The sequence below is a fragment of the Ruditapes philippinarum genome, unplaced genomic scaffold (assembly GCF_026571515.1).
Source record: "Ruditapes philippinarum isolate M1 unplaced genomic scaffold, ASM2657151v2 ctg1045_1_1_1_1, whole genome shotgun sequence".
Taxonomy (NCBI): domain Eukaryota; kingdom Metazoa; phylum Mollusca; class Bivalvia; order Venerida; family Veneridae; genus Ruditapes; species Ruditapes philippinarum.
In genome coordinates, this window is record NW_026864684.1 from 100,238 (window position 1) to 116,375 (window position 16,138).

The 16,138-nt window shown below is 31.5% G+C and overlaps 2 protein-coding genes across 2 annotated transcripts in view; both read left to right on the forward strand.

The window, feature by feature from the left end:
* LOC132726508 (fibrocystin-L-like) overlaps positions 1-2,767 on the forward strand; it is a 33,948-nt gene extending 31,181 nt beyond the window's left edge. The window contains exons 46-49 of the mRNA XM_060711837.1: positions 193-374; positions 697-829; positions 1,042-1,086; positions 2,252-2,767. Of these exons, the coding sequence (XP_060567820.1) occupies positions 193-374; positions 697-829; positions 1,042-1,086; positions 2,252-2,709 (818 nt within the window). The 3' untranslated portion in view covers positions 2,710-2,767. The remainder of the gene's footprint in view (positions 1-192; positions 375-696; positions 830-1,041; positions 1,087-2,251) is intronic.
* A 7,737-nt stretch (positions 2,768-10,504) lies between these two features.
* On the forward strand, positions 10,505-12,230 carry LOC132726505 (microtubule nucleation factor SSNA1-like). Its single transcript, XM_060711827.1, has 2 exons — positions 10,505-11,086; positions 11,731-12,230. The coding sequence occupies exons 1-2, from the start codon at positions 10,995-10,997 to the stop codon at positions 12,062-12,064; spliced, it is 426 nt and encodes a 141-aa protein (XP_060567810.1). The 5' UTR covers positions 10,505-10,994; the 3' UTR covers positions 12,065-12,230.
* The last annotated feature ends 3,908 nt before the right edge of the window (positions 12,231-16,138 follow it).

A 16,138-nucleotide genomic window follows, 5' to 3' on the forward strand; every position in this document is an offset into this window, starting at 1 on the left:
TTCATGTTTTGATAAAGTTTTTACTCTTTATTTCTTGTATGCTTCTACGAGTAATATTTCTTTTTAAAGGAATATATATATATGTGTTTGCGAAAAAGTCTTTGTTCATTGAGCGGTCTAGAAAATGCTATTCTAATACATTAAACCATGAAAGAAATATATTTGTATTAAATCCCTTTATAAATATTTCAGGGAGTATCGTAGTGACATTTGTTATATCAGGGACATCATCGTCAGTGAATGCTACAGCATACAGTCTTTGTGACAGTATCTGCAATAAGACCGCCTACTCCTACAACGGTTACAGTCTTACTCTATCTCCCTACCTCACTATCAACAACCAAACTTACTATGGAGTCACGTGTGGGGATATGGTACGGCATTATGTGGCAAATTAATATAAGATAGCTAAAATATGGCAATGAATTACTGTTAAAGTCATATTCTGTTTGCATTAAAATGAAACTTATCAGACTGAACATGGTTGCCTGCGATTGAAAGAGGGCAAAAAATACAAGAACTATCTTAAAGTGATTGATTAAAAGGTGTTCATTTATGATGAATACTAGTAACACATTACCTCTTATAATAACTCCTGTAAATGTTTAAAACAATTAATAGTAGTTAATTATAATGGATTATTTAAAATTAATGTTAACGTTAATAAGAGTATATGTACATAATTTTCTCTAACAGTCAGAAGATGATGACGATGAAGGACTTGCTGGTTACCTGATCGCAATTATTGTTCTGCTCTGTCTTCTCGTTACAATAATTGTTGTTGTTGTCATTTGGAAGTTTGCGGTCAAGCCTAAGACACAGACCCACGGTAAGTTAACAAAACTTCGAATATTTCTAATTGTCAGTTATATCATCTTTGGAAAAAATGCATTTATTTATTTCCATAAGCGGTATAAATCTTTATCTCATGAAATATGTTTATAAATTTTACAAACTGTTGATATAATCGTATGGAAGATTCTCAAAAGAGTTGTAACTTAAAATATCTCTGTTTTAACACACATGAAAATTAAACTATAGTTCCAGTGTTTGTAAAGCCTGTAACTGACGCTGGTGTTGTAACTGGTAAATATATCTTATTTGTTGTCCATTTTATATCTCTAACAAAAGTTTGAAGGTGTGCTTAACTTCACATGCGTTTTATTTGTAATTTTATTTCTGGCGCTGAAATCGACATCAGTATTCATACCAAATTCATCACGCTTTTAACAATAATATCGATCCCGAGTGTTCTAGCACATACATCCCTTCCAATGATATTAAAATGACTGTCGGGTGTGCTGCTACCACATCATACAGTCCGTCATTCTAAAATATCGAATCGGGTTGCATTTCACATTAGGTCCTAATCTAGAATCATTCTGTAGACCAAATTTTTCAAAGAAAATGTTCTAAATTATGACTCTTTTGTTTTGACTACTGTAATTTCTGAATACTTGTAGCAATGCAGGCAAACATTTACACGTTGCAGATAAAATGAAAATCTTTTTATTTCTGAACTTTTCTTAGGATATAGAATTTAATTGAAATCCAATTTTTTATTAATGGCAAAGTGCGCATTCAAACGGTCTTATTTTAAAGCTGATCTTACGTCCTAGGACAAAGGATATTCTTAAGACTTTCTATGAAATGCAGCCCTGGAGTGTGAAATATCCCGATGGTTATTGCACGTTCCACGCCCTTATGTACTGGTCATTTATTTAAGAAATTAAATTTGTGTAATATTAACAGTAAAATTGTATATTAAACAATGCCATGTTGAAATTTTAATGTCTGTTTACACTTTAAAGATACTGTCGAATTTCGTGATCACCGAATGTTGTTACATACATGAACTCTTTACTAGTCATGTGTGCTGCATTCGGTTTTTGCATTTCAACGCGAGTTTCGCAGACATTTTAACACGCACTTTATTTGTTGGATTACAATCTTCACCTTTCTTTCTAACATGTCTCTTTTTCTAACAGTCCTAGAAGGTAAGTGCAGTTAAAACAACAAAACAATAGCTAATGTTGAAGCTGGGCTCTTATGAGCTTTATTAAAATGCAAAGCAGAAAAAAAATCGACTTAATGTTAAACAGATTAAGAAAACAGGTTTAATAATAACATCTGAAACTTTTTAACTTGCATAAAGTAGTTTAATAAAAATGTTGAACTTTTGGAATAGACTGCATTACATTAAGATTTCTATAAATATTTTTAGTAAAATCAGATTTTTCTTTCAACTTAGGTACTCGCTATGTGGGATTTAGTAAAGGAAATGTAGAGGAGTTCTTATTCCGAGAAGTTTCATTCACAAGTATGCGGGGAGGATACATGGATCAGCCGGCCCCGCCAATGACAACTAAAATACAAATATCTGACCTACCTCAGAACGAGTATTACGTTGGTATGCCAACAGCACGATCACTTTGTCATGAACAACAACTAAGTTCAAGGTCACAAATAAGCAATGTCAAGGTGGCTGATTTTCTGAACACTGAAACCAAGACAGAGACAAATGGTGGTGATCTAACGCCATCGCCAGCAGGCAAAAGGCTTCAAGTTTCAAGATTGACGGATAGACTCGAGTCTGGACAATCCAGTTCAACTTGTTCAGCTTCACCAATGTTACACAGAGCATGTACTCCTGTAACAGAAATAGAAAATAGCCTTCCCCCAGTTGGACAGGCGCAATTTGAAGCTTGATTATAGACTTAAAAAAACAATGTCAATACACGTTATTTTATGTGTGTTTTATTGTGTTATCACTTACATCAGATTGCCATAAATTCCTAAGTGCATTTATGAAATGATCTTTTTATTATTTAAATAAACTTTTTTATTTCTGTTAGATGTTTTGTCTTTTCTGTATGTATGATTTGTATGTAATATGTCTATAATTTTAAACTGTTATTGGATGAGTTCGTTTTCTATTAGTGAATAAAGTTTGCTGACAATTAGTTCTGTGTTCATTATTTAATCCAGTTATAACTAAATTAGTAAAATATTACATTTTCTTTATATGCTTTTTTCCTTAACTTAATTTATCATATACATGTATTCACATAGAATATGCAACCGCACATTACATATAGAACTTTTATTTTTTTTCCCATTTCGTATAATATTTCCCATCTGATAAATAAGAATCGGAAATTCTAGATTTACTAATACGTTGAACAATAAATAATTTTGTGAGCTCGACGCTTTCTGAACTAAAGAAAATCAATTTTGAAATCTCAATTGCAGTTTATCTTCTTAGAAAGTTTTCGCCTTTTATTTGAAAGCCTTACACTCGAGATACATATCTTTATGTGATTATGTTGTATATATGTATTTATTTATGTTAACGAGACGATGTACATTTGTATATGTCAAAAAAGAAAATGCTCTGTTCTATTCAAAACCTGTTCTAATTGAAGTACCTGTATTTGATAGGCGACAAAATATGCCGAACGGTTTAGAACTATTCTTAGACGATATACGGTAATTAGGTTGGTTAAGTACTTATTAATGACATTGTCTGATCACATGACTATATAAAGATGGTAATGGATATTTTGCTATACTTGATACAAATGTAGAGTTGAGAAACACATATTTGTCTGTCAGAGACCAGAATTACTTGCATACACATTAATAATTTTGACATAACACACCGTGTCATTGAAACGGAAAATAAATACAATCTTAATTATTGATATTGATTTTTTTGAAAATCTGTAAACTTCAGCATTACTGGAAAGAAAGAAAGAAAAACAATCAGTGTCAATTAATTACTAATGTTCTTGATTCATCTATATTCCTTGTATGAAAATTCCTGTCAATATTGAGGTATTCTGATAGCTTAATGTTTTTTTGCTGATGCCTTTCAATATGCTTAATTATTCAGCAAAACGTAGAGTCTGCTGGAGTCTGTCAAATGTATTGTCTCTATGCATCACTCAAATATAGGGTCTGACATTTTATGAAATCGAGATTTTCGAATCACCTATTCAAAATTTTAGCATACTAGAAACCTATGCTTTCATCCCCTTCTTCCTTTCGTAATGCAGATTCAAAATTGCAAACTAAAATCCCTGGTTACACGTAACAACTCTATACCTTTGATGCTAACTGAGGACGTATTTTGGTACCATAATTGATTGCCGGTGTTATTCTTGTTATGATAGACCCATGATGGTATTTCATCGGTCTCAATTTATATTGTCTCATACTACAGTAAAAACCCTCAATTAAGACCACCATCGGGACTGGACCAAAGTGGTCTTAATTGCGGGGTGGTCTTAATTGTGGATATTCGTATCATTGCTTACACACGATATGACCAGGGCCTATTTTAGTCATTTTGTATGAATAAACAATATGTATCTTGCCCTGCAAATACAATATAAAAGTATATATTTTATAATGTTATATTTGATGGGAAGAAAACATATTTCTGAAGAAATTTAATATCAAATTTTCTTTGTTCTGATTTCAATAATAATTATTGTATGAAGTACATAATTCACATATCATATCAGAGTTTATTTCTTCACAAAACGAATGTGCATAAAGCAACATTAAACCACTATGAAATTAACATTCTCACCTTTTTTCATTAAATATCCCATAAATAACAGCTTTTGACACCTTGTGTAATCAAGCAGATAATAACAACATAACAACACATTTAAGATCTAGGAAGGTGTTGATTTTAATATAAGTGGTCTCAATAGTGAGGTCAAATAAAGAACTAAATAAGGAATTGGGACTGAATTTGGTGGTCTTAAATGTGGATAAGTGAGGTGGTCTTAATTCTGGATCATGTAACCATTGACATAAAGAACAGAAAATTCCGTTCTTTTAAAAACTGGTCTTAAAAGTGGGGTGGTCTTAAATCCGAGGTGGTCTTTAGTAGGGATTCTACTGTATATCATAAGTAATAGAAAGGGCATCGAAACACGAGGCTATCTGATTTGTACGAGGGGGCGTAGCCCCCGAGTATTAATCAAATTGCCGAGTGTTTTGATGTTCTTTCTCTTTTGTATAGTCTGATTTTATTAACCTGTCAATTATGAATACATTAAAGCACCCATTTAAATATCCGGTTACACTTCGGTTTTGTCCGTATAATTTACGAGAATTGATATGAAGTATATAACTAATGTTTGGAAAAGCCACACTTTCTTAATGTTTATGTTCTCGTAATATCCGCAACAGCACAGTCGGTTGAATGTTTACCTAACATATGAGAGGTCTGTGGTTCGATCCCAACGTTTGCCATTGTTTTTATGATCTATTCTTTCTTTATTTTTTAACTATGTTTTAATGAAAAGGGCTTGCAAAATTGTCTACGCTGTTATGAAACAACTTAGAAACACTGATTTGTCTTTTGTCTACTGATTTTAACGGCATTGAAATAACATTTATTGATTTTAATATTAATTTTTAAACCATGATATTAAGAGTATGGTCTTTACCAAAATAAGTGCAAAAATATATAAAAAAAGAAAAATAAACATACAAAAAAGAACAGGTTAAAAAAACAATCATATCTTCAATAATGCTGAAAACATAAATAAGAAAAAAACAAACACATGCGCGGTCACGATCCGTCAACATGTGCACTGGATATTGAGATGTTATAAACCGGTAAGCTATAAACCGGTAGCTTACCCTATTGCGCTATAACGGCCAGTATAACAATTACATAGAAACAAATTATATGAAATCACATCATAATTTGTACATCTCACGAAGATTACCGAACATTCATTATGTGCATTGACCGTATAATCAGTATGCAATTGACAGGTTAATAAAATCAAACAATATCAAAGTCAAACATAAAAACACGTTCCCTGTTGTCAAAATATGAAACCCCGGGAAAAGGTAACCAAAGAACGAGCATCTGAATATGATAGTTCTGTCGCTTTCCCTTTCTCTTCCGTCACAATAAACAGTAAACCCCTGCAACAATGAGCCAATCAATGGGCATGCTCTAGAGTGCGGGTAACTAATACCTGCACTCCAGTTAACGCACAGTGCATGTATATGTATACGATTTAACTCTGACACATTTTCAACAGAAAGGTCTCCAAACTATGATACAATATCAATTAAGAGGTAACTAATAAACGCTTCTATTTAACTATTGAATAAGCATTTTGTTACTGAAATGGCACGCGTCATATAGAAACGATCTCAATGTAACAAAAGAATAACGCTTATATGATATCTATTGCGAAAGGTAAGTTCGAATCAGTTTATTAACAGAAGAAAATAAAAGCTATTTCTATATCTAATTTTACTTGGACAAGGATACATATTTTAAACGTTATATGTTCCAGGATAAATGAAGTGATTTCATATATTTTTTTTTTAAATTTCAGGCTGGCGTACAGGTACCCTGTATAATGGCGGAAAACCAATCGAAGACTATCTCTTCCAAGCAGGGGGCTCCAGTGCTGCACTCAAATTCAATATTGGTCAAGCACCTGTTATAACAACAATTGGCGGAGAGAAACGTCCAGCATCTGAGATGTCAGGCTTCTCCATCAGAGTGAACTCCCCTGAAGCAATTAATGTTGCAAGTTTGATTGCTCAGTATCCATCGAATGAGTTAATTCACCCGCCACCAACATACAACAGCACATTCGCTGGAAGGCGGGATTCGAGACCTCACTCTGCTGTGTCTGACCGAGAGAGCCCACTTCCTCCTGTTGGACAAAGTCTCTATAACAATTTTTAAACTTATCATCTAAAAACGTTCCGGACCTGTGCTCCAAAATATGCTATTTATTACTTATAGTTTACTGTAACATATATAATACTTTTCCTATGTCTGTTACACCAGTTCTCTGTCATAAAAACGTTATATGAATATATACAATACTCTTCCAGATATGAAATGACATGACATCATTGATCTGTACTCAAGAATGAATTTAACAGGCGTCTTTGTTAACCTAAAAAGCTACAAAAGATTATTTTGTCAACGAAAATGTTTATGATACAGCTCACTAGCTCTCTCTTATATTGAATACTATTTATATTAATTGGTAATCGCCAATTATTTGTACACTTTCTTTCCTTTTATTTTGCAGCTGCCAAATAGCTTATACCATTATTTTTACTGTTCGTTTTTGTGTCAACAGTTTTCAGATATTTTAGCAGGCATAACTATAAATTCAAAAATATTATTGTTTAGAAACTGTGTTATTTCAATATTAAACTACTCTTATATGCGAGAAATAAATAGTTCTATATCTTTCCTATATATCTAGTATTTGTTTGTCTTCATCATTGACACAAAATGACCGCAAAGGAAGAAGTCATTAACACGCCTCTAGATATGTTAAAACGGTACAGAACATGATGGTTCTAACTCCTTTTTCTGATTTCAATCCGGCATGTATAGCAAACACGTTCCTAATATAACTAACTTCCCTAAACAGTTTTTTAAACAAATATTATTAATTTAAATGTATTAAAGATTACATGTCATCTACAGGAACAAAAATGCATGAGCATCCACCAGTATGATGTCATTTTCTACGCGGCGTCAATAAACTTCAAACAAATCTTTCAGAATAGGTTAAGTGTTTGTCAAATTTAATCTGTAAAGATTTGTATGAATTCATGCTGAGTTTGAAATTAAATTTTTAATATCTCTACACAGCGCTTAGGCTTATTTCAAATATAGCACCGGAACCTTAGTTTCAAAATATCGCATGCGCAAAGCATATGGCCGCCGACAATCGTAACTTTTCGCCCCTTTTTTCGAACTTCGGAAAAGGACCTCGAACACAACAGAAAGAATACACAGTACAGGCTCTCAATCTCATGTAAACAAAAAGTTTTTATGCTTAAAGTTGTTGGCAAAGTTTATTCAAATATAATCGTGTAAAAATCCACATGAATTATGTAAGAGTACATTATTATATACTTATTCATCGCTGGGTAACAAATGCTAATGGTGCGGTCGTCGTGGGTATCCGACGATGACACTTATTATTATGTTTGTAAAAACCGAATGTACAAATTGTATACCTGTTTCGGTTATTTAGTGAATATGATTGTCAAACATATTTTTCACTCATAACTGTACCGAAATAGACTTTATTTTCCTTTGGGTATCAAATAAATACATTCTTTAGATTACACAAATTTAGGATCGCTAACCGCGTGGGATCAATCTCAGTTCGGACAAGCCGTTGTTTCCATGAGCAAGAAACATTTCGCCAATTGCTCTGTACATGTACTGGTTGATCTCAGACACGGATTCAAGGGTCATTCTATAAACTTGAACTAAAATACATTCTGTATAAACTAAGTGTGTTTACATCTTAAGCCATGTGATAGAACTGTTTTGACTGAATAACATTAAAAAATGGAGCAATCTCATTGGACAAATAAAAATTTCAAACGTTTAATCTTTAAATATCTTATATAAATTAAATGTACATTTTGGTACAAAACAGTCTACCTACTTGCTATGGGTATGCACGTAAAATAGTGAGCATGACGCTAAAACATCATAAAACAAAAGCCACCTAAGAGGCGATGATTACATAGTTCCGTTTTACCATATAAATTCATCTATCATATAGTAAAAATAATAATGATTTTTTCCTAATTTTCATTATTATTATATCTTTCACGAGCAGAAATAAATATTTTTTAAACAAAAAACAAAAACAAAGCAATGAATACGTGAAAGACTGTTTCCATTTAACTGGCATATTAAATTTCAACACTTCTACTGTATAATAAAAACGTTACAAATGAAAGATGCATTTTCATCAATAATACTGCAACCAAGAAAGTATTGAAAATGGAAAGATTTATGTGGATTTGTTAAGCCTTTGATGAACCTTCAGGTGACGAGATAAATAAATTACGGAACGCCTCGTATCTAGGTGAAAGTAAATCTCGAGTTATTATGTTTATTTAATTATCTTGATTGACACTCTGTGTAAACAGTGTCCGGTGTCTAATCTTTACATGTGATTAAAATCGATTAAATATCAGTACTCGACGACATGTCTTATTTTCGTTAAACAATGTAACAAATCCTCACTGTCTCTTATGAGATATTCAAGTGGGCCACTTGGTTTACTTGTTTGAATTTATAGCAATTTACAACAGAAATGAGTTTACATTTTCGTCTGTCTGTTTTAGTTTGTTTTTTTCAAGTGACAGAAATATCTGGATGGTTTGTCATGCAGGGATAGATCTATACTTTGAAAGAACTTGAATAATTCATCTTAACAAGAAAATACAAATTATCATGGAATGGCTTAGTTGCGCGTACAGTACTTCATGAATTCCCTATTTCAGCTTCATGAATTCACGATTTCAACTTCACGAATTCACGATTTCAAATTAACGAATTCATCTTCGTAAATTCATGATTTCAACTTCATAAATTCACGATTTCAATTCGTGAAGTTCATGAAGTTGAAATCGTGAATTCGTGAAGTTGATATCGTGAATTCACGAGGTTGAAATTTGGAATTCGCCAAGTTGAAATTTGAATTCTTGTAGATGAAATCGGGAATTCATGAAGATGAAATGGCTAAGGGCAACACCTTCATTTAATGTAGCTCTAGAGATTTATTGTGCAGTCTTTCTTACCGTTGTTGTTAAGGAGGTTATTTCGTTACAGATAGTCGATTTGTAGACGTTGAACTGTATATAGAATAAGTTCAATAACAATAATTCGGTATTTTATTTATCAAATTCCATGACTTTAACCTAGCGAGTCCTATATTTTCATATTTCGAGCAAGACATATATTTCCATAACAATTGATGCTAAGATAAGTTAATACATTTTGAACTTCTTTTGTAAGACAATTTTAAAATATGTATTTAATTTTTTGTACTTGTTGTTTGTTTGTTATCTTTTTGGTTAAGAAAAAAATCTCTAAACACCTTATACGATTTAAAGCGCGGGCGTGTAGTTACATATGCATTTCATAGGATGAGCTATATTAAACCAAATTCTGTAATCAATAAAAACAAATTAACACCATTTAGATAAATAGTTTCTGTCTATAACAGTCACAATGTAAAATCTAAATTATGTAGCTAAATATAACCAGCATATTTGAGATGTTAATCAAAGTAATGCACATAAATGTTTTCACACTTAGACACAAAGATTTATGTGAAATTACAAAGTTGAATCATTAGAAGACAAAATAAAATAGAAAATATAACAATGTGACTCTATATGAGGAAGCGAGCGGGAGGGTTGGGTGAGTGAGTATAAAACACTGTCTAGCACACTGATTATAACAAATGTGGTATCACAGCGCCTAAGGTCTACTTTTTTCGCGTGAAGTTCAATGAATTATTTATAGAAAGTTGAAGTGCATAAACAGACAAATGAAATTGAGATTTATGTTAATTTGCATAATCTTTTTGATATATTTAGTTCCCCGTGTGCTAATCAAACAAAACACAGTACTTGAGTATAATAATCCCTTACTCCTTTAAACTTCGTTTATCTTACAATTGAAGAAAAAAATGAACGAGAGGGTTAGTTTACCTTACAGGCTCGTGAATCACTACTGAAATTCTGATTAATATTGAAATATTTTTAATATATAGAGATCATGTTATCAAAGTTTTACTATTCGTTTTAGTGCGAATGTAGTAAATAGAATAGTAACAAAGGATTTAATGAAACATGCAAATTTTCAGCTCGAATTTCATCTTGATTAAACGTGTCAATACCGTAAATAATAAGATATTGTATTTCACCGATTTCTTATTGTTTTATCTGACAATGGTGAAAGTTTAATATGCTGCGTGTTGTCAAAGAAAAGGGGACTACTAAATAGTGATTTATAGTTGTTTTTTTTTAAGAAAACATTTGCATCTTTGAGGACTTCAAGATATTTTAATCGTCAAATGAAATAAAATAAATCTTAATAACAAGTATTTGATTTCGTGGTTGTGTCACTACAAAAGGGATTATTAATTAACGGTTATAAAATGTCAGGGGAACCGGAAAATAAACCAAGAGCACAAGATGCTACCTTACAACAGTACAGTTTGGAACTGCTAACATGTATTGACGAAATGAGGTAAATGTTTGCTTTAACTAATTTTTATATATAAAATCTTCAATCTTAAAAGGACTTAAATGTTTTATCTGAACTGTAATGGTTTTTTTATTCTATTTTTTTCTATTTCAATATTAAGATTGCATTTATAAAGAGGTTGGTCCACTGATATCAAGAGTAAAAAGTTTCAGTCCTGTGTGCAGCTCAATTTTTTCTTTACATTTTTTTTTTTTTTGGGGGGGGGGGTGTTGGGAGGAGGAGTTTTTTTTCTGTTTTTCGTTGTTGTATCTATTTTGTTTTTTTTTTTTTTTCGGGGGGGGGGGGGGTATTCATCTGATTAATGCGGCTTCTTGTGAAGAGGTCGCTAAGGGATTAGATAAGTTTTTATTAAGAACCGATAACTTTCGCTAAATATAATTAATGCGTACTTAAAATGTTTATCAGTCAATGAACCACGAACATTATGCTGACTACAGTTCTTTTTAAAAAAATTACAAATCATTCGAAACTTCAGGAGAACAATTACACTTTAAGTTAACAGAATTCTGCAAGATTAAGTAGGTAGAAAAGTGCGCTTAATATCATATAATTTAGCATATTAAGAACATAACGATAAACATAAAAAAATTCAATAGCCTATACTATATCATTTTCGTTACTTTCAGATTTAAACGTGACACACTACATAAGCATATTCAAAAGGAGATAACTGAAAAGGACAAGTTACAAAGTGATTTAAGAAGACTGACAGATCGTCTTGTGAAAGTGAATGAGACTATATGTGATAAAGTTATAGCCAGGAACCGACTTGATGAGACAATCAGAGAAACAGAGGCAGCTTTCACTAATCTCGCAATGGGTTCTGAAAGTTTGTTAAGATTCATGAAGAAAGTTACAGCTTCCATTCAACCGGAAATACTGTCTGATACGACCACTGAAAACACAGACACTAGCAAAAAGAAGAAACAAACAAAGCGTACGGACGCTTCTAAACGGTGACGTGTGCATATGCGGATTCTATATAACAATGTCAGGAAAACAATTGTTGTGCAGTATTTAATTAGTTCCAGATTTTGTTTTTTTCCCCCAATAGAATCATCCTTATTTTCACATGTATTGTCATTTTTGTACTATAAATTGATCATTTGGTGTTTTGTTTTTATTATCACTGTTTTTTGTTGTCGTAAATTAAAACAATCATCTGCCCTCGTACTGACATACCAGATCTTATTTTAGATATGGAAAAGTTGTCAAGTAATTTTTACCTTCTCATAAAATTGAACAAGGGTGAAAAGTGGTGTGCCATAGGAGTATACAAAACATGAAGTGAAGAAGTAATAAATTAGTGCAAATCTTTCTTAAGTTAATACATACTGAACTCGGAATATGAGCTATCATCAGGTTTTCGATAGTCTCCGTGAGATGCAATTAAATATTCATCAAATGAGAATGTATGTTTATATTCTAAGAATGACATGAATAAGATACATCGGGTTAAAGGCCTGTAAAACGTGAGACTGATGTGGCTCGAATAATTTTTAAACACTGCAGGAATGTGTTGAACTTCATGGTGCGACTCTAGGTTATTTTCTTTAAGAAGATTACTTAAATGTACTGTACGGCGTATAATGACAAAATGCTTGGCTTGGTGATAATGTTTGAATGAATTGCAATTTAAAGATTTCAATTGTACTATAAAATGTGCAAAAGGAAGTGAATGAAGACGATTATTACCAGATAAGCTCGAATCAACGATACTATCACCGGGGTTTGTACCTGTGCAACTCGGCCAAAATTGCTTAACTGGGTAATTTCAATATCAATTTTGTAACATAGACGGATACTACCAAAGTTGGATCGAATAACGTTACAATGATTGTCAGGTCAATAAAATTGGGCTTCAATAATATTGAAAACTTCATCAAACATACAAAAATATACATGCCTATATTGAAATCAATAGTCGTAATGCAGTCAGGATCATTCCCCATCATGTTACAAGTTGCGTTCCGTTTAAAAAAAACCCAATAAATTCTGAGATATCAATAGAAGAAGCCCATTAAGATAAAAATTTATATTTGATTTATTAATGACTACTATGTCATCTTTCTATATTAATTTGATAAATATTTACTTCTAGTCAACACAAGTGTGTACTGACGACCTTAATGAGATCATTCAACTCAACGACGGTAATTGTTACGACAGTGGCTCGGTAATAAGGTCTACAATGCTATAAAACTTTAAGAAAATGAGTGGGCTCTGTAAATACAATACGCCCGGGACAAAATGATCTAAAAAATTAACTAAAACACAACTCGATGTCTATTCATTTAATTTATAAAGATTTAGTGGTTGTGGTCATGCATATTTTGTCCTAATAAATTGTTCATTTTTTTCAAATTCTTGGGTATATATATATATTTTTTAATCCTACCAACTTGTCATTATTATCTCGTTTTATTAGAGTATTGTAAAGATTCCAAACATAATTTCAACCAGTAAGTAGGTTAGTGCACATGTTTATCAACTCATCATTAATTTCATTAAACCTGTCGCACTATCGTAGTACTAGCAAATTGTGAAATATGTAGTCCGACTGGGGCGTGTCCGTATTTCAGGGAATAAATTTTAAACTTCTCTGTCAGTAATTATCTTTAAACTTGCTTTTCAAGTACCCTTCTGTACTAATGAGTTTTTAATCACAGGCAGCACATAAAACGTAAATAACGGAATCGGTTATATCTTGATAAATGAAAAAGCAAACAAATTTTGTTCTTTAGAATTTATTTTTTGTGAGTCGTCAAAACAATGTTACGGACTGTAGACATAAGTAACATAGACATAAGTAATGGATTGTAGAAAAAAGTTTCTGAAAAGGGAAAAGAAATATCCATGTCAAAATACAACCACAGGAGAACTTGCCATCAGCCAGTTAAATAATCTACAGTATCTAATATGAAGAAACTTGTTAGGATCATAATTAACACATTTACAAAACATTTAATATTACTTTTATTTATTTGACAAAGTCGACTATATTCAAAGCAAAGGTATGAAAGAAAACGCATTGTTTAGTTTATGCGGATTTACTTATCTGCATATTTCTAACAATGCACTACTGGTCTTGTTTTGTTTCATATGGCAAGTAAATAAATTGAAAAATTAAGAAATTTACAATCGGGTTTTCTTTCTATATGTTGTTAGTTTAAAAATACATTTGGACAGAAATCTATACTTATGTGTTTACTATCATAAGTGTGACACCCAAGTTGAACCACCAGCCTTGTTTCAAATTAAAAGCAGTGGAGTACAAATACATACCGGAAATACAACAAATGTTTCCATAGCATCATATAGTTCATAATGATGATGATAATGAATTATAGGATTGTAGGTAAGATAGTGTGTATATAATTCACTGACATATGATAATTAGCAACAAAATACAAAGAAATTATTTTTTGGAACATTTTTGGTGAAAATATAGAATACCATAATCTTTTTTATAAGTACATGTACTTTCCTATACATACACAAAACAAATCATATATTTTTCACTTTAGTAAGGTATATTTCATTAAAAAATATTTCCATTTATTTACTTACTATTCATACTTTTTTTTTAAAGAAAATGTGTCACATTAAACAAAAACAAAAGCACAGAAAATTCTAAATACTTTTGTCAACAAAGAAATAAATAAGGAATTATCTAATTGGTCCAAATATTTACAAAAATCATTAAAAGTCTGTTGATTCAGAAATCTTGGTTACAATTAATGAGGAAAAAAACAACATTAAAATGAGAAATGTAAGTGCTATTATAATAAATGTGCCATGAGAAATTTCCATACCGTCACCTTAGTGCAATAACTGGTTAACTAATATTAAACTTAGAAGGAATTAATCCGTTACTTCACTAAGGTGATGATTGATAGTTGAAATTATTTACAGTAAAGTTATGTAATCAGTTATCAACTTATTGTCATAATCAAGTGAAAACTAAAAGTCTGTATAACACACTTTTAGCTTTCTTTACAGTCTTAGAAAACAAAATAATTTTTAAATATATAGTGATAACATTTGTCATTAGTAAACAAAAGAAAATAAACACAGAAAGTCTTCATTGCTTAAAACTTGTCACGAAAATATTTCAATCAAATATTTTAACCTTATACATGTAAAAGAAAAACTTAAATATAAGATAGGGCAGTTTTATAAATAGTTTGCGGATTCCAATCTTTTAATAATTATTTTCTGATTCCAGTCTTTAATAATAAGTTAACACAGAAATTCAATACAGAAAGGCTTATAACTGTATAATAATAAATACACTTAACGAAACTTATAAGTACTCCGATTTCAAACTTGCAGGAAAACTTTGGTTTTCAAAATATATACCAAATCAATGTTGAAAATGTGTACTGACTCTACTTTCCGACTGCATGAATGTTTTTAAAATAAAATCAATCATCCGAAACGCAATATGGCGGTCACATGCAAAAACCCGAAAATGGCCACGTGCATTTCGTGCAAGATGCCCACATTGTGTATTTTGATGCAAATTGTTAGTTTATTGATGTGCTTAACATAAAAACACAAAATGGCCCGAATGTCGCTGCAACAAAGAGGAATTGCCATTGGGCTATTACAGGGCGACGCATCGCATGCAGAGGTATGAATTGACTAGACTTGAAGGTATTTGATTTTTTTTTACAATGGTGATCTCAGTTACTGACTTTCTGATAAGTTTGAGTTATTGTTAAATGCATTTACTTTTATAAAATGATGATACTATAATTAAAGTTTATACAGTATCGACTTAGACTAGTTATAGTAATTCTAACACAATATAATAAAAAATTGGTCGGAGTACTTATAAGTTTCGTTAAGTGTATAACTATTATTAACGCTTAAATAGTCCAGCTTTGAATTTGGAACAGTCCATTCAAAGTTTAAGGGATTTCAATATTGAAATACAAAAATTTGAGCTACCAACAGTATACAGCCTGGTCAGACTGAACGGATGTGCAGGCTGGCTTGGTTCTATACTGGTAGCAAAAGCAAGTCTAT